Here is a 24,102-nt window from a genome sequence, read left to right on the forward strand (position 1 = left end):
TCACACCCAAAAAAGGTCTGAAGGAAGTATAAAAAAATTGATAATTAATGAATAAAATTATAATTAATGAATAAAATTATAATTAATTTGTATTTGAGGGCTCCACTGTGCTTGTTCCATAGTCTTTTATTACAAAATTACTTGTTCTAAATGTGACATAAATTTGCTAACTACATATACAATTTGCTAACTACAAATACATATACACACAGATATATATATATATATATATATATATATATATATATATATATATATATATATATATATATATATATATATATATATATATATATATATATATATATTTAAATATTTCCAAAATTATGTTTAACAGAGCAAGGAAATTTTCACAGTATGTCTGATATTTTTTCTTCAGGAAAATGTGTTATTTGTTTTATATCAGCCAGAATAAAATCAGTTTTTAATTTTTTAAAAACATTTTAAGCTCAAAATTATTAGCCCCTTTAAGCTATAGATTTTTTGGATGGTCTACAGAACAAACCATCGTTATACAATAACATGGCTAAAATTTTTTACCTTAAAATTACTTTTAAAAAATTGAAAACTGCTTTTATTCTAGAAGAAATAAAACAAATAAAACTTCTCCAGAAGAAAAAATATAAATATAACATACTGTGAAAATTGCCTTGCTCTGTTAAACATAATTTGGGAAATATTTTAAAAAGAAAAAAAATTCAATGGGGGGCTTCAACTGTATCTTAAAATTTCACTACTTTGGAAAATCACAACTTTTCTTTTTGTCAAAAGATTTGCAATTTTGATGAAACCCGATCTGCATTCAAGTGGTGATAAAGCATGAACACACAAAGACATCATTTAAAAAAATCTTTATAAACAGTGGCTTGGTTCTTTCTTTTGAAATATAATATGATCATATATTTCTGGAAGAAAATATTTTGAGGGCCATCAAATCAAGGTGAAAATCAAAAAATCTAAATCAAATTGCTAGCAATGACTGGCAACGTGGCAATATTCTTTTTTAAAATAAACATGAAATAAACTTTCAATGCAGAACTCAAAACACAGACAGTGTATTGCCTCTTACCACCACTCTCAGTTTCTTGACCACACTCTCAGTAATCCAGTCGGTTGTTAAAGTGAATGTGAGCGTATGAGTGCCCGCTTCCAAAGCCATGATGTAGAATGAGACCATAGCCACTGAACCACCTGCCACCTGCCCACTGTTTTCATTTCTCTTCCCCTGTTGAGCTCCATGAAACACACACACTGCACTGGATGCCGTCAGGGTCACAGTGAACTATATGCAGGACACACAGAAAGAGATTATCAGCATAATACACTGTAAAAAATGCAAGGTTCCACAAAATTCTTTCATGTTATTCCAACACAAATGAAGTTAAATTAACAATTTTAAACATAAAACATTTTGTTCCAAAAAATATCAAGAATTTGGTTGTTTCAGCTAGTTTAAACAAGTAGCAATATATATACACATTCATTCATTTTCTTTTAGGCTTAATCCCTTTATTAATCTGGGGTCACCACAGCAGAATGAACCGCCAACTTATCAAGCATATTTTTTACGCAGCAGATGCCCTTCCAGCTGCAACCCATCACTGGGAAACATCCATACACACTCATTCACACACAGACACTATGGACAATTTAGCCTACCCAATTCACCTATAGCGCATGTCTTTGGACTGAGGGAAACCCACATGAACATGGGTGAGAACATGCAAACTCCACACAGAAACGCCAACTGACCCAGCCGAGGCTCAAACCTTCTTGCTGTGAGGCAAATGTGCTACCCACTGCGCCACCGTGCTGCCCCCTTCTTAGATTAAGTGAATGCATTGAATTTCTGAATGTTATTATAAATGTTATATTTATTTTTATTTAAATGTATTCTCCTGAATAAAAAGTGAAGCTCTCACCTTAATGCCTGAAGAGCGCTGATTGTAGACAGAACCCTTGAGCAGAATCTGCTCTCCACGAACCATAGAATAAGGCAATGGGACGTCCACCCAAATGTCCTGGGACACCGGAATCCTTTCATCTGACACACAGATCCCTGACCAAAAAACAGGAGGGTCTGAGATTCTGACCAAAATAGCCTAAACCAAACATCTAGGAAAACTGCATCATTTTGAATAAAATGTGTATAATGAATTCTGTATATGTATATTACAATACTATGTTTTACACTGTATTTGGTTTTTATGACTTTTAAATAGTTTACTCTCTTCATCTTATTAGCATTGCAGTATTCTGTTCAATCAGAAATCTTACATAGCCTTTCATTCATTCAGTCATTTTTTCTTCGGCTTAGTCCCTTTATTCATCAGGGGTCGCCACAGCGGAATGAACCGCCAACTTATCCAGCATATGTTTTACGCAGCGGATGCCCTGCGTTTATTCAGTTCACCTATAGTGCATGTCTTTGGACTGTGGGGAAACCAGAGCGCCCGGAGGAAACCCAACAAGGGGAGAACATGCAAACTCCACACAGAAATGCCAACTGACCTAGCCGGGGCTCGATTCAGCGACCTTCTTGATGTCGCTAGTCTGGTTTCTCTCAAGGTTTTTTTTTCTTCACTTTCGCCAATTAGTGAAGTTTTTTTCCCTCTCCGCTGATGCCACTGGCTTGCATGGTTCGGGATCTATAGAGCTGCTCATCGTTGGTTTTGCTCTTCAGTGTTTGGACTCTCAGTAGTGATTTTTAAACCACACTGAACTGAGCTAAACTGAATTGAACTTAAACACTGAAAACTGAACTACACTGTTCCTATTTACTATGACCTTTTATGTGAAGCTGCTTTGACACAATCTACATTGTATAAGCGCTATACAAATAAAGGTGATTTGAATTGAATTGATGTGAGGTGACAGTGCTAACCACTGAGCCACCCCCTACATAGCCTTAAAATGATAATGAAAAATCTGTCATCAGAAAAAAAATTATTTATAAATCTGGAAACAGATAACAGTAACTGTCAGTAACTCTGCTGGTCCCTTTAAAAAAGTGAAAGGTTAAATGTATAATGTTAATTTACCCCCATGTTTAAATACTGAATTTGTTTTATATTAGAATATTTTAAAATATTGTATTTGTGTTTGTTTTCATTATTTGTATTTATTTTAATTTAATAAACACTTTCCATTTTGTAAAACTGCTTTGCAAGATATAAAATTATATATATTTTTATCTCTAGAAGAGATATTAGAAAAACCTTTAAACAATGCAGGTAATTGTTTTCCTTTATTTTGTGTTATCGTTATCGTTTTGTAAGATGAGGGTTCCTGTATGTTGTGAATATATGTTTCAGACAACTCAAGTCAGTTTGTAAAATAAGATATTTTGAATAATGTTATTAACTAACTAATTTCTCACTTTAGGTGAACTATTTAAAGATTTAATCCATTTAATGGTTGGTTGTGCTAAATTAGTACATTTGTATAATCTGTGTACTGTCTAATTAAAAGAGAATACGCATTTTTAAACAAATATCAGCCACCAGGAGGTGCTAAAACAAATTATTTAGATCCATCAGCTTGTTTCCTCACCTTCGTTGAATACTCCAACTGCTTTTAGTTCCCATGTAGTGATTGAATCCGGAAGAGTTTTACTAATGCTCACAGAACCAGATCTTTTAAAAACAACAATTAGAAGAAAATAGAATATTATCTGCACAATTCAACACAGACAGTCTTCAAAGAGTCATTTAACTCAGATGTAGCCTTAATCAGGGTTTATTTATGAGTAGAGAATTGTAATTTTAAAGGAGCTAAAGTAGGCTTGTGTAAACTCCCTTGATGTTAAACAGTCCTAATGTTAAAGTCTTTTAGCTTAGCTTAGCATGGATAATTGAATCGGATTAGACAATTAGCATCTTATTCAACGATGACCAAAGAGATAATTTTGCTGTTTAAATCTTGACTCTTCTTAGGTCATTTACAAAGACTGACAGAAAATTAAAGGTTGGTTGTTCCTTGATTATTGCGTTCTTTTATTATTAAGCCAGACTGAGAATATAGTTCCAAGCCAACCTAAAAAATAGCAACTTCTCAATTATGTTGGTCTTAGTACATGCTGTGACTACAATAATCAAGCTCTACATTGAAAAAAAACATCGAAAATCTTTGGGAATTTTAAAGCGAGATGTTAATGGTCTAATCCGATTCAATGATTTATGCTAAACTAAGCTAATAGTGTTCCCGCCAGACCCAGAAATCAGCAGAATAAATAAAAAAAATGGTAAAACTCGAGTCTCTATTTTCAAAAAAAGTGGAGTGTTCCTTTAAAAATATATTTCATAATTAACTTCAAGAGACAGAATGGATTATGGTTCAGAAAGGGTTCCTACTTGCTGAGGTGTTCCTCCCATAACCAGCTCTCAGGGAAGTAGCTCCTAACCTGAGACAGCGGCGCGTCCATCAGAAAGTCGATTGCTGCATTGCATAAAAGAAAAAATTTGATCCTTTCTTTTAAAAAAAAGCACATTTAGTTATCCAAGTCAATATTATGCCATGTGAGAAACACCCATACCTGCCCGGCTTAGAAGGAATTTTTCTGCATTCTCTTTACGAAGATTCCTAGCAAATACACAGCACTGCTCGAAGGCACGCCGGCACAATTTTTCCTTCTCGTAATCTCTTCTCGTTTTCTTGCTACAGAAAGATTGTCATGAATTTGCTGGAATACATGACATGACATAAAGATACAGGCTTATATGTCAAAATATAGTTAATGTTTCATTCGCATGGACGATATTAAAGGCATAGTTCACTAAAAAATGAACATTTACTCACTATTTACTCACCCTCAAGTGGTTCCAAACCTTTATGAAATAACCACTGACTTCCAGAGTAGGAAAAACAAATAGAATGGAAGTCAATGATTACAGGTTTCCAGTTTCCTTCAGAATATCTTCTTCATATTTATCTTCGTGTTCAACAAATGAAGGGTGAGTTAATTTCAGTTTTGGGTGAACTCTATAAAGCATTTGGTAGCAAATTAATGTAATGTAATGTGTAATACATTTGGTAGCAAATTAAATGAACTCACAAAATATAAACACATATACCTTGGGGTATGAATAATTTCGGGTTTGACTGTATATTAAAAACAAATACTATTAATTGTGAGCACATTGCCTTAAAAGTGACAAGTTGTCTATACTTAAAAAATGTAATAAAGCCATTGTAACTTGAAACTGTTAAGTTGAATTAACTTAATTTTCATAATTATCCATATACTTCATTTAATGAATAATTTTTAAGGCAATGGATTAATTCACGTTTTTTTAAATTAGTGAACTATTTGCTTTAAGTTTTATTCACTTTTTTAAGTCAACTAATTGCTTTTTGCAATGTAAAACACTATGCTTTATACAAAACACTTTACAGCAGGGGTTCTCAATCTTGGTCCTGGAGGTCCAGTGTCCTACAGATTTGATCTCCAACCCCAATCGGACACACCTGGGCTAGCTAATCAAGCTCTTACTAGGCTTTCTAGAAACATCCTTGCAGGTGTGTTTAGGCAAGTTGTAGCTAAAATCTGCAGGACACCGGCCCTCCAGCACCAAGACCCCTGCTTTACAGTATACACACTGCAATCAAAATTATGCAGATTTTGTAGATGCTTGTTTTAGGCGGTTTTGGTCAGAATTTCACATAACATAACACCATTCATTTTCCTTTAAATTCCCTACTGAAAAAACTGCTTAAACCAGCCTAAGCTGGTTGTCTGGTTTTAGCTGGTCGACCAGCCTGGTTTTAGAGGGGTTTTGGCCACTTCCAGGCTGGTTTCCAGCCATTTCCAGCCTGGTCTTAGCTGGTCAGGCTGGAAAATGACCAGCTAAATCCAGCTAAAACCAGCTTGACCACCCTGGTTTAAGCTGGACATAGCTGGTTTTAGCTGGTCATCTCCCAGCCTGACCATCTGAGACCAGGCTGGAAATAGCTGGAAACCAGCCTGGTAGTGGCCAAAACCCCTTTAAAACCAGCCTGGTTAACCAGCTAAAACCAGACAACCAGCTTAGGCTGGTTTAGCCTGTTTTTTTCAGTAGGGTTATCTCTGATTATCAGAAATCACAACAACGGAATGAACCGCCAACTATTCCAGCATATGTTTTACACAGCGAATGTTCTTTTACCAGTACTGGGAAACCCCATACATTCACATTCACACACACTCATACATTACGGCCAATTTAATTCATCCAATTCACCTATAGTGCATGTCTTTGGAATGTGGTGGAAACTGGAGCACCCAGAGGAAACCCACACCAATACGGGGAGAATATGCAAACTCCACGCAGAAATGCCAATGGCACAGCAGGGACTCAAACCAGCGACCTTCTTGCTGTGAGGTGGCAGTGCTAACTACTGAGCCACCATGCCGCCCAATATAACACTATTTACGCAATATTATTTTAAAACAAATATCCATTTACATGACCGTTGTCGAAATGCATATTAAGCATTTATAATGTACATATTTACTGTGTAATGTTATTGCTTCATGATGAACATTTTTGTTATTCTGAATATTTAATACGTGTTTAAGTGAAGTTTACAAACTCATTTCAAAAGGAGCATGTGATATGATTGATCTCAGCTGTCCTCTCATCCGTAATCAGCAATAATTCAATCAGAATAATTCAAGCTTACAATATATAGACCTGCATTCATCTTTCCCTCTATCTTGACTAGTTGTCCAGTTCCTGCTGCTGAAAAACATCCCCACAGCATGATGCTGCCACCACCATGCTTCACTGTTGGGATGATATTAGCCTGGTGATGAGCGGTGCCTGGTTTTCTACAAAACAATTTTGCCCTACTACCTTATATTCATTTTGGAAGAATTCCCCTTTACCATCTTCTCCTTTTTCTCCGTTTATCAGAGGGAGCTCTCGAGACCAACCTGATCTCGGACCCCCTTATATGCTTATCGTCTAGGTGGGAGCCCCAGGCTTAATTAACTCAGAGCTCAGGGTTCTCTCCCTGGACAGCATGCCAAATCTGCTATTAGACTCAAGCATATCTAAGTGTGAACTTTTGAAGCAACACACTATTAGACTTTGGCGCGATTTTACAGTTATTTACTGCAAAAACGCCCAGTTCACTTCTGTAATATTGACTGCATTGTGGGTCATTTATAAAATTTTTACAGTAACTTACTGCATATTTAGAATTTGTGGTATTCTACTGTAATCAAAATCATCAAGTACTGCTACTGTAGTTGAAGACAAAGATGAGACAATTAATTAAAAAGTTTTAAAATTATGCACAGTGCAGTATTTAACATAGATTTAATAATAATGAATCATAAAAATACTGTTGTACATGAACTTATCACTTGTTTGGAATGTATTAAATTCAATAATAAATACTAAAAATAAAGGTTTTGTACTTCTACTGTAAAATGTAAATAAATTACAGTAAAAGTACTGTAAAAATTGTCATACTGTAAAATTCAAATGTGGTAAAGATCATTTTACCATAAAAAGAAGTTGCGGTAAAGTTATTTTACGGAAAAATGAAATTACGGTAGGGCCCTGTTACTGTAAAACACATTTACAGGTAAGTTACTGTTAAGGTTCAGTTTCAGTAACTTGCTGGCAACAAGCTTGCTGATTACCTTAATAATACAATAAAATGTCTAACAGTGCATGCAATACAACACAAAACAATACAAACTGAATGTACAGTGTATCTGGAATATATTCATAGTGCTTCACTTTTTCCACATTTTTTTGTTACATCCTTTTTCCAAAATGGATTCAATTAATTTATTTCCTCAAAGTTCTACACACAATGCCCCATAATGACAATGTGAAAAAATATGTTTTGAAATTGTTGCAAATTTATTAAAAATAAAAAAAACCCTGAAAAATCACATGTACATCAGTATTCACAGCCTTTGCTCAATACTTTGTTGATGCACCTCTGGCAGCAATTTTAGCCTCAAGTCTTTTTGAATATGATGCCGCAAACTTGGCACACCTGTCTTTGGGAATTTGTACCCCTTCCTCTTTGCAGTACCTCTCAAGCTCTATAAGATTGGGTGGGAAGCGACGGTGTACCGCCATTTTCAGATCTTTCCAGAGATGTTCAATAGGATTTAGGTCTGGGCTCTGGCTGGGCCACTCAAGGACATTCACTGAGTTGCTGTGAAGCCACCCCATTGATATTTTGGCGGTGTGATTTGGGTCATTGTCCTGCTGGAAGATGAACCGTCGCCAGCCACCGTACAAGAGCACTCTGAAGCAGGTTTTCATTCAGGATGTCTCTGTACATTGCTGCATTCATCTTTCCCTCTATCCTGACTAGTCGTCCAGTTCCTCCTGCTGAAAAAATCCCCCCAGCATGATGCTGCCACCACCATGCTTCACTGTTAGCCTGGTGATGAGCGGTGCCTGGTTTTCTTCAAATGAAACGCCTGGCATTCACTCCAAAGAGTTTGATTTTAGTCTCATCAGACCAGGGAATTTTGTTTCTTATGGTCTGAGAGTCCTTCAGATGCCTTTTGGCAAATTCTAGGCAGGGAGTGGCTTCCGTGTGGCCACTCTACCATACAGGCCTGATTGGCGGATTGCTGGAGTTCTAAAGACAATTCCTTTGTCTTCATGCTTGGTTTGTGCTTTGACATGCACGGTCAACCCTGGGACCTTATATAGACAGGTGTATGCCTTTTCAAATCATGTGCAATCAACTGAATTTACCGCAGGTGAAATTCAATTAAGCTGCTGAAATATCTCAAGAATAATCAGGGAAAACAGAATGTACCTGAGCGTCACGGCAAAGGCTGTGAATACTGATGTACATGTGCTTTTTCAGGTTTTTTATTTTTAATAAATTTGCAACAATTTCAAAAAAATAATTTTTCACATTGTCATTATGGGGTATTTTGTGTAGAAATTTGAGGAAATAAATGAATTTGGAAATAATGAAGTGCTACGAATACTTTCCAGATGCACTGTAAGTAATAATTAAATTCACAAAAAAAAAAACACATGGCATTTTAGAGAAATATATAATAATAATAATAATATAATATATAATAATAATATAATAAGTAAAGAAAGATCTCTTAAATAAGATGTCATGTAAAATGAAAAATTCACTTACTTAGGTATAGTCACTCTGTCAGCGCGATCTTTGCAGGTTTCTAGCATCGGGCTACTGCGCGTCCCAGATAAGCAGTATTCCCTAAATGCCCCATATTCTTGGGCTGCCAAACAAACATGTGGGCATACATTTGGTAATTGCTTTTATTAGAGTTTATTATAGCATACATTAACATTTCAAATAATCTGCAAACATACCTTTATCCTCAAACTGCCTCTTTAGTTCAACTGAACGCTTTGGTCTAACCGTGTCTGAGCAAGTCCCCCCTGAAAGAGGAGGAAAAAAAATACATTTGCTATATAAAATAACATCTATTGAATTTTTTTAGCCACAATAAATCAAAAACTTTACCTGCACTTGAAGCCTTAGCATTGGCATTGGTGATAAAAATAAGGCCAGCGCGATCAAACACATCAGCATTATTTTTGCCTCCTCCTTTTCCGCAACCTATATCACTTTTCTCGACATGCTGTAGAATCTGCCACAGCCAGAAACAACACATGCAGTTAAAGTAAAACCTTCACAAACACCTTGCAGAATCTGCAAATTGTTCATTCATTCATTTTCCTTCGGCTTAGTCCCTCATTTATCAGGGGTCACCACAGCGGAAGGAACCAGCATATGTTTTACCAAATTGCTATTTATTTTACTTAAATAAGAGGAATTTCACAACAATGGTTGTTATTTTAATGTGGGACCCATCCAAGAATACACTGTATAAGTCATGTTCTTTTTTGTGCCAAAAATCATTGGAATATTAAGTTATGATCTTGTTCCATGAAGACATTTTGTAGATTTCCTTCAGTAAATATATCAAAAATGTATTTTTTATTAATAATATGCACTGTCTTAAATACAACTTTCTCAATATTATTATTTTTTGCACCATTAGATTCCAGATTTCCAAATAAGTTTATCACAACAAAATATTGTCCTATCTATTTATTCATATTTTAATTTTTAAAATTGACCAATGTCAATATTTTTGTGGTCCAATAATGACTTGAATATGACATAAAACATTTACAGTCCGCAAGAGAGTTAAAAATTATCCAAATTTCAACTTCAAATTGTATTTGTCACATACAGAGTCATACACAGTGTGATATGGATTAAAATGCTTATACAACTATGTGTGACCTTGAAATAGTAACAACAATAACAAAAGAAAATAATAATAATAATAATAATAATAATAATAATAATATCAACAACAACAACAACAATAATAATAATTATTATTATTATTGTTAGTAGTATAATAATAACAACAACAATAATAATAATAATAATAATAATAATAATAATAATAATAATAATAATAATAATAATAATAATTATTATTAATATTATTATTATTATTATTATTATTATAGAATCTAAATTATGGTGCAATAGAAAATAAAAGCAAATATAAAATATTTAAAGACTTTCTATAGAGTTTGTGGCTGTAGAAAAAAGGTATAAAATTAAATAAACAGCTATCTGTACAATCTGATCCTGTTCAAAATAAATTCAACATACTGTATACTAGATATCTTGCTACCATGTTGTTACCTGAATAGTCAACAGCTATTTTTGCTGTTTGTTTTGTTTTATGATAGTTGAGTCTTTGTCCTAAACTAATAAATCACCTCCTGTTGCTCAGAAAAATCCTTCAGGTTCCACAAATTCTGTAGTATTTTGATTAGTAATGTCTAAAAAAACTATTTTTTTCACATTTTTGAGCAAGATGCTAATGGTCTGATTTGATTAAATTATTTATGCTAAGCTAAGCTAAGTTAAAAGTACTCCCATTAGAACCAGACATTGGCTAAATGGATTTAAAAATATAAAAACTGAACTGTTCAACTCAAGGAGGACTTGAAATATGAGCACATAGTAAGTACGTAATGTGTATTTATATAGCGCATTATACGTCAAAAAAAAAGTGGAGTACTATTTTAAAAGCATCATTCACACTTCGTCACTGTCATTTCCTTAAAAATCATACATACTGTACATACAGTACACTTCTTCTTTTTTAAACAAATCTGTCTTTTCACCGGGTGGCATGGTGACTCAGTGGGTATCACTGTCGCCTCACAGCAAGAAGGTTGCTGGTTTCCCCCACAGTCCAAAGACATGCGATATGGTGAATTGAATAAACGCAATTGTCCGTAGTGTGTGTGTGTGTGTGTGTGAGAATGAGTGTGTATGGGTGTTTCCCAATGCTGGGTTGCAGCTCGAAGGACATCTGCTGCGTTAAAAAAACATATGCTGGAATAGTTGCCGGTTCATTGCACTGTGGCGACCTCTAAAATAGAGACTAAGCCTAAGTAAAATGATTGAATGAATGACTGCCTTTTCACCTTCTTCAGGGGATCCTTTTTGTTAGATCTTAAGTTGAATAAAGCCGTATCGACTGCAGAAAAAGCCACCAGTGACTCTCCTTTGCTTCTAGATGACACCTTTATTTCCAGTTTATCTTTGGGTTTGTAGCCATCCTGTGATTTGAGAGTTGATAACTCCAGCTGAAAGATATTCAAATGAGAATAAGATCTCACAACGAATGAACAACATAAAACATGCATCCTTTTTGGGGACAGAGAAAAAGGCATTACATTTAAGTTTTTAACACATTTAGCCTTGACATCGATCCACGTAGAGTCTGCCACCAGCTCAGCTTTCTCCTCCCCGAACAGGACGTAATACACCAGCAGGCGAGCAGACGGCACCATGTCAGGGGTGATCTTTATGTTGAGGCTCTGACTCATTTCACTCACACGCTTGACTGTGTCGTATTTCACTACTTTTCCTTTGGAGATGATCTGAGGGAATAAGTAATCCAGTGGAAATTACTTTCAGCTTCAACTAAAACACAATTAGTCAACTGATTATGTTTTTATTTCTACAATATATATATATATATAAACACAGATGAAGTCAGAGTTATTAGCCCTGTTAAATTTGAATTGTTTTATATTTTCCCCCCAATTTTTGCTTATAACAAAGAGAAACATTTTTTCAGCACATTTCTAAACATGATAGTTTTAATAACTCATTTCTAATAACTGATTTATTTTATCTTCGCCATGATGACAGTAAATAATATTTGACTAGATATTTTTTAAGATTCTAGTAATCAGCTTAAAGTGACATTTGAATGCTTAACTATAATTAGGCAAGTTAAGGTAATTAGGCAAGTCATTGTACAGCAATGGTTTGTTCTGTAGTCAATTGAAAACAAATATTGCTTAGGGGGGCCAATATTATTGACCTTAAATTGTTTTAAAAAAAATTAAAACCTGCTTTTATTCTAGCCGAAATAAAGCTTTCTCCAGAGGAATAAAATATTATAGGAAATACTGTGAAAATGTCTTGCTCTGTTAAAATGTGCTTTCTGTAAAAAAATAAAAAACAAAAAAACAAGAGGGCTAATAATTCTGACTTCAACTGCACATAACAGTGGGATCCGTGAACTTCAGGTGCCAACAAATCTGTCCTCCTGACTTTACCTGGTAGCTGAAGGTGTCCAGTGAGAGATAGTCTCGATAAGAAAACACAACGCTGATGTCAACATACTGTCCAACTTCAAATACTGAGGATTCAGGTGGTAAATCAATGTACAGGTATCGATGGTTGACAGACACATACGATTCTGCTTTTAGTGTAAGCGGACCCTGGCTCCAAGAAGCATCTTCTGTCTCAAACTGAATTAAGTACAATATGAATGCACATATGATACACTACCAGTCAAATGTTTGAAATCGGTAAGGTTTTTAAAAAATGTTTTAAAAGACGCCAATTCTGCTCTGCAATGCTGCATTTATTTGATTACAAATATACAGTAAAAATCTGTTCAGATGTGAAATACTATTACAATTTTAGATAACTGTTTTGTGGTCAGCATTGTCCCCTCACAGCAAGAAGGTCACTGGTTTGAATCCCAGCTGGGTCAGTTGGCATTTCTATGTGGAGTTTCCATGTTTTGCCCATGTTGGTGTGGGTTTCCTCCTGGTACTCCGGTTTCCCCCACAGTCCAAAGACATGCACTATAGGTGAATTGGATTAATTAAACTGGCTGTAGTGTATGTGAGTGTGAGTGTGTATGGGTGTTTCCCACTACTGGGTTGCGGCTGGAAGGGCATCCACTGTGTAAAACATATGCCGAAATAGTTGGCGATTCATTCCGCTGTGGCGACCCCTGATAAATAAGGGACTAAGCAGAAGGAAAATGAATGAAAAAACTGTCAGAATCATCAGCGATCCAGGCTTGTAGATTGCTGGGAATCATTCACTTTCACTCAAGACTACAAATCTGTCAACATATGGTCATGCACCACACATTCACATCTGTTCCGGTTTTCCTGCTGATTGCTAACACACAGCTGAAGCTGTTCAGAATTGATTACATGGACTTTAAAAGCAGCACAGACACCCACACCAGTTGCTGAGTCTTGTTTGTGACATTACGACACGTTTCCTTTGCCTTGCTTTGTCGTGTTTTGACCCTAGCTTTGTTTTGTTTGTTTACATTGCCTGCTGCCTCTACTAACCATTCGCCTGTTTAATGATTACGACTCTGAATTGCCTATATACATCTGTTTGACCCTGTTGACTGTTGCCTGCCTGACACTTTTTGAATAAACCCTGCATTTGGGGTCACATTACAATAACTGTCACATTACAATAACTGTTTTTTTAAGGAATGTAGTTTCAAATTTAATTTATTTCTTTGATTTAAAGCTACATTTTGATCATCATTACTCCAGTCTTCAGTGTCACATGATCCTTCAGAAATCATTATAATATTGATCATATTGATCTTATTCATCATATTTATTATCATATTGATTTTTTTTGTCTTGCTTCAAAGTATCGTGGAAACTGTGAAACATTTTAGTTTTTATGATCCTTGGATAAAAAACGCTCAAAGTAATAATTTATTTGCAACCTTTTTAAACATTATAAATGTATTTACTTTCACTTTTGAGTACTTTATTTTGATGAATAAAAGTGAATACACTTCGAATGGTACTTTTTTGGTATTGTATTAGTGTCCCAAATTGACAACAACAAAAACAACATCAATAATAATAATAATAATAATAATAATAATAATAATAATAATAATAATAATAATAATAATAATAATAATAATAAAAATAAAAATACTAATAATAATAATGTTTCTTCTTGAACAGATCATGATACAAGAATATTTGAAGGATTATGTGACAATAAAGACTAATCATGCTTAAAATTCAGATTTAAACCACAAAAATCTGACAAAAATCTTTAAACTTCATTCAATTAAATAACTTATTATTATTGAATTATTTATTTTTTATTTATTAGTTATTTAATACTGTAATAACATTTCACACTTTTACAGTTTTTACTGTATTACTGTATTTTTTTATTAAACGAATGCAGGCTTTGTGAGCAGAAACAGCTTATCATAAAACATTAAAAATCTTACTGATTCCAAACTTTTGACTGGTATATAACACAATGACACACAGAAACACAGAAATAAGAAATTATGACTCTCTTAATTAACATTTTTGTTGTTAGTAAATTACTTATGTTAGTAAAATTCTTATGATATTTGAACTAGAAAAAAGGTTTGGTTTACTCACAGTGAATTCAGCATTTTTCACATTCGCAGGTATATTGCAGGTGAAATAAGCAATCCCATCTTTACTACTTGGCACTGTTACTGAATCCTGGTGCCCTAAAAATCTGAGGTTTTCTGACTGGTTGTCAATCGTAGTTGCTGTAGCCCTTGCCGTGACGGACACACCTTTCACCAGTTCACCCAAAGGATCCTTCACTAAGACCTATGGGTGCAGATTAAACATCGCAGTCAGTTTTGACCCTGTGAAATATGAGCTAATAAAAGAGTCACAGCATAATTGTCACCTTAAACCATGTGATATCTGATCACTAACGTCTCATTCACCTACTCACGTTCGGTCAAACATACAGTTGAAGTCAGAATTATTAGCCCCCCTGAATTATTAGCCCCCTGTTTATTTTTCCCCAATTTCTGTTTAACAGAGAGAAGATTTTTTCAACACATTTCTAAACATAATAGTTTTAATAACTCATTTCTAATAACTGATTTATTTTATCTTTGCCATGATGACAGTAAATAATATTTGACTAGATATTTTTCAAGACACTTCTATACAGCTTAAAGTGACATTTAAAGGCTTAACTAGGTTAACTAGGCAGTTTTGTTGTCAAATAAAATATATTTATTTTTCATGAACTTTCTCTTGTAGGTGAAATAATCATCACATTAAATCTGCAGTGTTTCATCAACAGGTGGCAGCAGAGTGAAATGTAGACTTTTCCTTCATACTCTCATTATCAAATTTAGACTTTTCTTTCGGTCTTTGAACTTTTGCTCTGACTCCTGTGGGCAGCAGTTCATCAGATAGAGTTTATTTGTATTATCTGTTATCTTTTGACTATTTACAGTGTTGTGTGTGTGCAAATTCAGCAACAATCTCCTAAAAAGTGTGTAAAACAGATGAAAGAGGGTAAATTAAATTTACAGAAGTAAAAAAAGAAGTGAAAACTGTGTAATTTAGTTGAATAATTCAGTTTTATTTCTATATATTTTAAAGATCTTAAAATATAAATTGTTTGATTTCTTTGACTACCTTACAGGGATGATTCACCCAAAAAACAAGCTATTACTCACTGTTTAATCAACCTGAAATGGTTGCAAACCTTAATGAGTTTCTGTTTTTCTGTTGAACACCAAAGAAGATAGTTTGAAGAAAGCTGATAACGTGTAACCATTGACTTCAATAGTATGATGAACAAATACTATGGAAGTCAATGGTTACCGATTTGCAGCATTCTTCAAAATATCTTAATTTGTGTTGAACAGAAGAAAGAAACAAACCGATTTTGAACAACTGAAGGATGAATAAATAATAACAGAATATTTATTTTTGGGTGAACCATTCATTCATTCATTCATTCATTCATTTATTTATTTATGGTAGTAGTAGTAGTATATTGTGCTAATTTCATTTACCAAAATACAGTAGAAGAGTTATATTTATAGAAAGCAGATTTCTTACTCTCATAGAATACGGTAGACCCGGTTTGATGAAAGGAGGGGTTGCAATTATACTCAGGGTAAATGGAGTTTCAACAAATTTCACATGTGAGAGCACTGCCTCCTGGGAAATGCCACCTAAAAAATAAAGTAAGCTTACGGTCCTCACTTTTATTCACTCGACACTCTGATATCTGAATCCTGTGTTGGTAGAAATAACTAAACCTTACCAGTGGACTCCTGCAGCAAAACTTCCACATAAAGAAATGTGTTTTCCTTCATGGCGCTCAGGAATTGAGGTCCATCAGGCTTGGATGACAGAGCTGACCTGATGTCCAAGTCCACTTCCATTTTTCCGTTATACAGCTAAAACAAAAAAGGAAACAAAAGTTTACTTTCTAAACTCAAACATTAAGTCCTGCCTAAGCAGAATACTGACTTTACCATGTATGATCTATATGTTGATGGTATTATGACAGTTTCTTCTGGAGTACTGTATCCGAACTTCAACAGAATGTTCGCCGATTTAACTGGCATTCCTTGGACATACCTGTTAACATATTCACATTTATAAGTCATTTTCAGTAATCGCAATTAGAATACTGATGTTTTGTTTTGAAATAAACATACTATAGAGTTTAAAGGCTTGGGGTTAGAAAGACTGGACTTATGTCATGAAAAACAGTAATATACAGTGCATCCAGAAAGTATTCATAGAGCTTCACTTTTTACAAATTTTTTATGTTACAGCCTTATTCCAAAATGGATTTAATTCATTTATTTCCTCAAAATTCTACACACAATACCCCATAACGACAATGTAAAAAAAGTGTCTTGAAATTGTTGCAAATTTATTAAAAATAAAAAAACCCTGAAAAATCGCATGTACATCAGTATTCACAGCCTTTGCTCAATACTTTGTTGATGCACCTTTGGCAGCAATTACAGCCTCAAGTCTTTTTGAATATGATGCCACAAACTTGGCACACCTGTCTTTGGGAATTTTTGCCTATTCTTCTTTGCAGTACCTCTCAAGCTCTATCAGGTTGGATGGGAAGTGACGGTGTACAGCCGTTTTCAGATCTTTCCAGAGATGTTCAATAGGATTTAGGTCTGGCTAGGCCACTCAAGGACATGCTGCCACCACCATGCTTCACTGTAGGGATGGTATTAGCCTGGTGATGAACAGTGCCTGGTTTTCTCCAAACGTAACGCCTGGCATTCACTCCAAAGAGTTTAATTTTAGTCTCATCAGACCAGAGAATTTTGTTTCTTATGGTCTGAGAGTCCTTCAGATGCCTTTTGGCAAATTCCAGGCGGGGAGTGGCTTCCGTCTGGCCACTCTACCATACATGTGGTTGGTAAATTGCTGCACAGATGGTTGTCCTTCTGTAAGGTTCTCCTCTCTCCACAGAAGAACACTGGAGCTCAGACAGAGTGACCATCGGGTTATTGATCACTTCCCTGACTAAGGCCCTTCTCCCTCGATCACTCAGCTTAGATGGCCGGCCAGCTCTAGGAAGAGTCCTGGTGGTTTCAAACATCTTCCACTTACGGATGGTGGAGGCCACTGTGCTCATTGGAACTTTCAGAACAGCAGAAATGTTACTGTAACCTTCCCTCAGGACAATCCTCTCTCAGAGGTCTAGAGACAATTCCTTTGTCTTCATGCTTGATTTGTGCTTTGACATGCACTGTCAACCCTAGGACTTTATATATGGTGTATGCCTTTTCAGATCATGTCCAATCAACTGAATTTACCACAGGTGAACTCCAATTAAGCTGCTGAAATATCTCAAGAATGATCAGTGGAAACTGGAGCTCAATTTATAGCGTCACGGCAAAGGCTGTGAAAACTTCTGTACATGGGATTTTACAGTTTTTTTTTTTTAAATAAATTTGCAACAATATCAAGAAATCTTTTTTCACATTGTAATTATGGGGTATTGTGTGTAGAATTTTGAGGAAATAAATAAATTTAATCTATTTTGGAATAAGGCTGTAACATCAAAAAATATGGAAAAAGTGAAGCGCTATGAATACTGTCCGGATGCACTGCACATGTAAAATATCGTCATTTACAACTCTTTTCATATAAAAAAAATATTTTAATCTAATTTATTCACACAGATCAAAGCTGAATTTATAGAATCGCAACTCCAGTCTTCAGTGTGACCCTCAGAAATTTATTACAGAAAAACTGAATTTATTGCAATAATGAAAACACTGTTACTTTTGATCAATTTATAGGAATGCTCCACTTTTTTTCTCACAATTTTTTTTTTTTTCATTTTACAACTCACACAGAGTTGAACAGACGTGCTTTACCATTTTTTAATTAATTCAGCAAAAGAGTTTCTTGATTATTATGGCAAAATGATACTATTAGCTATATTAGCAACATGTTCTGTCAACAGAAGAGGCGAGCTTTAAAAAGAAATATTATTAAAACTCTTTTATAAAGTTTTTGAGCGAGATGCTAATAGTCTAATCCGATTCAGTGATCTATGCTAAGCTAAGCTAAAAGTGCTCTCGCCAGACCCGACAATCAAATTACATTTTTATTTATTTTTTAAAGTGGAGTGTTCCATCAATGTTTCATTGCTCAATAAAAATAATAAAAATAAATAAAAAGAAAAACCTACTTGGTTGAGCTCTTCAATTTAAAGGAATGCTCCACTTTTTTTAACAAACAAACAACAATTGTTTTTTTCATTTTATAATTCACATAGAGTCAAACATTTAGATTATTATGGCAGAATGATAGTTATTATCCATATCTACCAAGGAAATAGCAACATTTTCAATCTACTGAAGAGTCAAGCTTTGAAAATAGGATTATTAAAACTCTTTTATGAAATCTTTGAGCGAGATGCTAATAGTCTAATCTGATTCAATGATCTATGCTAAGCTAATCTAAGCTAAAAGTGCTCCCACCAGACCCGGAGATCAGCTGAATGAATTAAAAACTGTTTCTAAAAAAAAGTCTTTAATGGTTCATTGCTCAATAAACATCTTAAAATTGCTAACTTACAGAACTTTTGAAATTAAATAAAATGAAAAACCTACTTGGCTGAGATCTTCAGCTTGAAAGTGTCCAAGTTTTCTTCACTGATGTAGTTGGCTTCCGGCTCAATTTGGACTGAAATACTGGGCAACACTGTAAAACATCATGAATTCAGATTTCACTAACTCTAAATGTCTGCATAGCCAATTGAAACATAATGTCTTGAAATGGAGGCCTTACCATATTCTTTGACCTCAAACTCAGCAGTAGCAGTTGTTTCAAAATTGTCAGCATAGGTGGCCACAATTTTCCAGATTCCATAACTGGTGGGATTTGGATCGTGAATAAAAGATGCAGTGAAAAAAAGAGATAAAAGTACATGTAAAAATAAACTAACTAACTAACTAACTAACTAACTAACTAACTAACTAACTAACTAAATAAATAAATAAATAAATAAATAAATAAATAAGTTTAGGATATATGCATATGCCAGGCTTCTTAACTAACTTCCATTCTCAACAAACTTAACCTGGATAACTAGGAATTTTTAAAAAGTACCTTGCAAGTTTACTAAGTAATCAGATACAAAGTAACTACTTTAACTAAATGACTTTTTTGCCACAAAAGAAAAGTGACGGATTACTTTTCATTTTTAGGTAATTTAAATACAGCTACTTATAATATAGTTACCTTAAATACAGTACATAAATTCAATAGTTTATTGTAAATCTGTTTAAAGAAGAAGATCAATATATTTTGCAGAATAATTACGAATAAACATTGTTTATCTAGACATATAGCATATGCTTAAGAAAAAATAATAATTGACAAATTAGTGAATTAGTGGCAGTGATATATATATATATATATATATATATATATATATATATATATATATATATATATGTGTGTGTGTGTGTGTGTGCGTGCGTGCATGCGCGTGTGAGTGTGTGTGTGTGTATGAGTGTAGATTTATATATAGATTTGTAAAAAAATATATATAGAGAGAGAGAGCGAGAGAGCGAGAAAGAGAGAGAGAGAGAGAGAGAGAGAGAGAGAGAGAGAGAGAGAAAGAGAGAGAGAGATTTAGCATTATAACCTCAACTAAACAATGTTTCAATTAAAGAAGGTTTTATTTGTCGGCAACAATTGCACATAAGAAATAAATGTTTTAGAAATTCATCTCAGTATACGGTATATATGAAATTGATTGGAAAATTTTGAGTTTTGATACATATATTGTTTAAATGTGTTATTATTTTAAACAAGGCAAACATGTACTGTTTGACTAATTTAGAGTTTATTTAAAGTTCGAATTAATTTCTATTGTTTATGCATCGAGAATTATGTTGATTTTTATTACTAAGTAATTAAATATCTTATTGAGTAATTTAGTTACTTTTCAGACAAAATAATTTGAAAAGTAATTTAAATACATTTTTAATTAAACTATTGTAATTAGGCTCCTCAACCACAAATATGATCCAGCAAATTTGTGAGAAAGCTTCTCAGCAGCGGTGTAACATTATTATTTAAAACACCACCAGATAATTCAGGAATAATTATAATAGACCATAATGAATGTGACTTACATTGGCTTTAAAGGTATTTTGAATGGTGGAAGAAGTGGTTTTGCTCCATTGATGTCGGTCATATCAATAATCTCTACTTTGACACCTCTAGGGTCCTATAAGGAAAAACATAACATCTTAGAAATCATAACTCATGAGTCAAAGAGAAAAGAGTGGAGAGACAAAAGAGAAAACCTCACCTGGAATGTAAGAGTGACGGTGCGTGCAGATTTCCTCAGCTCCTCGTTGAGGGAGTAAACACGCACTTGTACTAAAGGAAACAAATCCACATTTTGAGGTGATTTTTTCATTTAATTTACTTCATTTTTTTCATCATAGCCTACATACAGTAGGGGAGAGTGGGGATGGTCGCAACATGGGGCAGTTGCAACAAGACTTATTCCTTCATTCAGGAATGAGCTAGAGTGGTGATATTCATACTAAATATTCTCAGTTAGACCCTCCTTCAATCTGAGAGAAATCAGCCATATGTGACCGTTCCTTCAGTATAAAACTAATTTTTAGGTAAAAAAAAGTATATATTTTTTAATGTTCAGAAAATTTTCCACTGTCTAATCTGTTTTAGTGAAACATTATTAATTTGTATAATTTAAATCACTGTTTTCTTAGATTTAAATAGGTATAGCAATCAAGTGTTAAAGCCATTGTATCTCCACAGCTTAATCAGAGTTGGAAAGTTGCAACACTTATTTACAAGACTTACAAAATCAATTTAAAAGCTTGACATATTAACAATGTACATCTTTAATTTTATCACAGTTTCAATGTAATTTATTTGAACATAAAATTAATCCTTTAATGAATTCATTCATTTCAAAGTTAAAAGAATTTGTTTAGTAAAGGTTCAGTACAATAATATTTTTGTTCAGTTTTTTAGGCCTGATCATTTTCTGTTGCTTGTTATTTTAACAGTCTGTGTTTATATGGCCAAACTGTAAAAACTGGTTTCTTGTTAAATGAACAGTTAAATTAACAAATTAAAAGTTACTGGCAACATTTTATCTAGTAGTTGCTGTTTTTCACAAAACAGTAAAATTACTGTAATATTAATTACAATAGTATTACATTTTCTTTAAAATGTAATACATAATTTTACTGTTTTTTTAACTGTGTTTTTCATGCGAGAATGTAGTTGTTTTAAACTCAAGTCTGTGGTTTATTTATAAAGTGTGTATTTTTAAATGTTTTTTGAAAATGTGGAGATATGTGAACTCCGGTGCTGATGATCGCCCTATGCTTATGAGTCTGTCTAAAGCAGGCGTTCCTCGGCTAGTCATTCTGACATTTACTCTGACCTTAAAATCATTTTGGGTGTGCAGTCTTTTGTTTTATGTTTATAGTTTATGTTTTGACTTAGCACAAAGTTAAGTTCATTAAAATTATATAATATTTTCATGTTAACCTTATAAATAAAAGTGCAGTGCACCCAAAACTGAAAAACCAGGGGGTTTTATGGTTATTTGTTTTTAATGATTATATCATAACACCATGGCACTGAACAGTCTGAAGAAAACTGGTTAGTTTATTTACTTCACAAAATAATTTGTCAAAAAGTCAATAATAATAATAATAATAATAATAATAATAATAATAATAATAATAATAATAATAATAATAATAATAATAATAAAGTGTGTACGGAGTAATCAACGGTCATTTGCAGTACTGTATTTAGATGCACAGTAACTGATTTTTTTCCTGAATTCATTGAAAGAAGTGTACAGTAACATACTGTTAACCATGTACACAGTATAGAAATGTTGAGAATACATTATTATACTGTGAAAACAACATTATATAAAGTAACACACTGTGCACAGCTTATACAGTAAGAAACTGTTGAGAAATGCAGTATAATACTGTGAAAACAACAGAAATCATTTACAGTGCAATTTAACAATTTAACCAATTTACATTTAATCTGTTTGCCAAAAAAAAAAAGTTTTTTTATTATTACATTTTAATGATGTGGGGTTTATTATATTAAAATTTGGGTTTATTATATTAAAAGTTTCCACAAAAAACTGTCTTAGAGAAACTAAAGAAAATGCAAATAGTGTTGCAAGTGTTCCACTCTTCTAGGTTGTTAGAAAATATGCAGTAAAAATGAAAAAATAAATAAATAAATAAATAAATAAATACATATATGTATGTAGCTTGAACAAAGTCTGGTGTTTGAGTAAACATAAGGGGTCACTAACTTTATCAACTCCTTCAGTTATTTTTAACTCCTTCACTTTTTTTTTATTTTATTTTTACTGAACTCTACGTTAAACATGTCCTAGTGTGACATAAAATTTAATAAAAACAACTCTTAATAATAATATAGGTCTACAAATAGTGTGAGAATGATTTGCCTTCATTGTTGGACACTTATCTTCATACAGCGATATTTAAGCTATTTTATGTGACAGAATAGTATTTGTTTTCTCCATGACTTGATGGACTTGTTGCACATTTCACACCACAGGACACACCACAGGACAACAGAACTTACCAATTTTATAGTGGTTCTGAGCAGAGGTGGCTTTAGTGATTTGGGGGCCCTAAACAATCCATGGGGCTCAACAGTCCTAAAATGCACCCTTTCTATATTTATAAATTTTTTTGTTATTTTGCTGATATATTTTACATCACTCAAACTTGTTTTCCATGTTTTGTCTTAATGCAATCTCTACATTTTAAATGATTCACTTTCTTAAAATTAGTTTACATATATATACATATATATATATATATATAATTTATTTATTTATATAAATTTGACTCCTGGACTGCTTCATGATTGGGGTGGTGGACAAATTTGTGCAGATGTAACAGTAATATTTAAATTTATAATATTATTATTACATCACATTACATTAATATAATAATAATATAATATTTTATTTTATTTTAAATAATATTTAATTACATTAAATTGTATTTGGTTGACTCTCACCATAGAAAATATGCTAGAAAACAATGTTATATATAGTTTATCGGTTACTTCTATTTATTAATTTCATTAATTTAATTTCATTTTATTTATTTACTTGTATTTATTTATCTATTTATATCTAGAAGTCTTCTAGATATACTTTATAAACTATATAATTTATACCTCTAGATATTTATTGGGGGCACCCAGATTTCCTGTGGCCCTAAGCAGCCCCTGGTTCTGAGTCAAAAACATAACATGTGCACATCATGGGCTTCACGTTGGGCTTCAGTTACATGATCCTGAACGGAGTCCTTCAACTAGCTAATCAAAGTTTTCCCTGGAGTTGCCCCACTTGAAATTAACATGCAGTGTCACACCAGAAAACATGGTTTTC

General features: G+C 33.4%; 1 protein-coding gene across 1 annotated transcript in view; it reads right to left on the bottom strand.

Annotated features, from left to right (window-relative positions):
- c5 (complement component 5) overlaps positions 1-24,102 on the bottom strand; it is a 41,511-nt gene that overhangs the window by 16,350 nt on the left and 1,059 nt on the right. The window contains exons 4-22 of the mRNA XM_056458684.1: positions 20,965-21,035; positions 20,786-20,880; positions 19,431-19,513; positions 19,253-19,343; positions 16,628-16,733; positions 16,414-16,549; positions 16,206-16,321; positions 14,745-14,945; positions 12,618-12,812; positions 11,724-11,930; positions 11,472-11,633; positions 9,472-9,598; positions 9,318-9,386; positions 9,121-9,223; positions 4,535-4,656; positions 4,353-4,437; positions 3,553-3,635; positions 1,923-2,059; positions 1,070-1,282 (exon numbers count right to left, since the gene is read on the bottom strand). Coding sequence (XP_056314659.1) covers positions 1,070-1,282; positions 1,923-2,059; positions 3,553-3,635; positions 4,353-4,437; positions 4,535-4,656; positions 9,121-9,223; positions 9,318-9,386; positions 9,472-9,598; positions 11,472-11,633; positions 11,724-11,930; positions 12,618-12,812; positions 14,745-14,945; positions 16,206-16,321; positions 16,414-16,549; positions 16,628-16,733; positions 19,253-19,343; positions 19,431-19,513; positions 20,786-20,880; positions 20,965-21,035 — 2,402 coding nt within the window. The remainder of the gene's footprint in view (positions 1-1,069; positions 1,283-1,922; positions 2,060-3,552; positions 3,636-4,352; positions 4,438-4,534; positions 4,657-9,120; positions 9,224-9,317; positions 9,387-9,471; positions 9,599-11,471; positions 11,634-11,723; positions 11,931-12,617; positions 12,813-14,744; positions 14,946-16,205; positions 16,322-16,413; positions 16,550-16,627; positions 16,734-19,252; positions 19,344-19,430; positions 19,514-20,785; positions 20,881-20,964; positions 21,036-24,102) is intronic.

This window comes from Danio aesculapii, chromosome 5, assembly GCF_903798145.1.
Source record: "Danio aesculapii chromosome 5, fDanAes4.1, whole genome shotgun sequence".
Taxonomy (NCBI): Eukaryota; Metazoa; Chordata; class Actinopteri; order Cypriniformes; family Danionidae; genus Danio; species Danio aesculapii.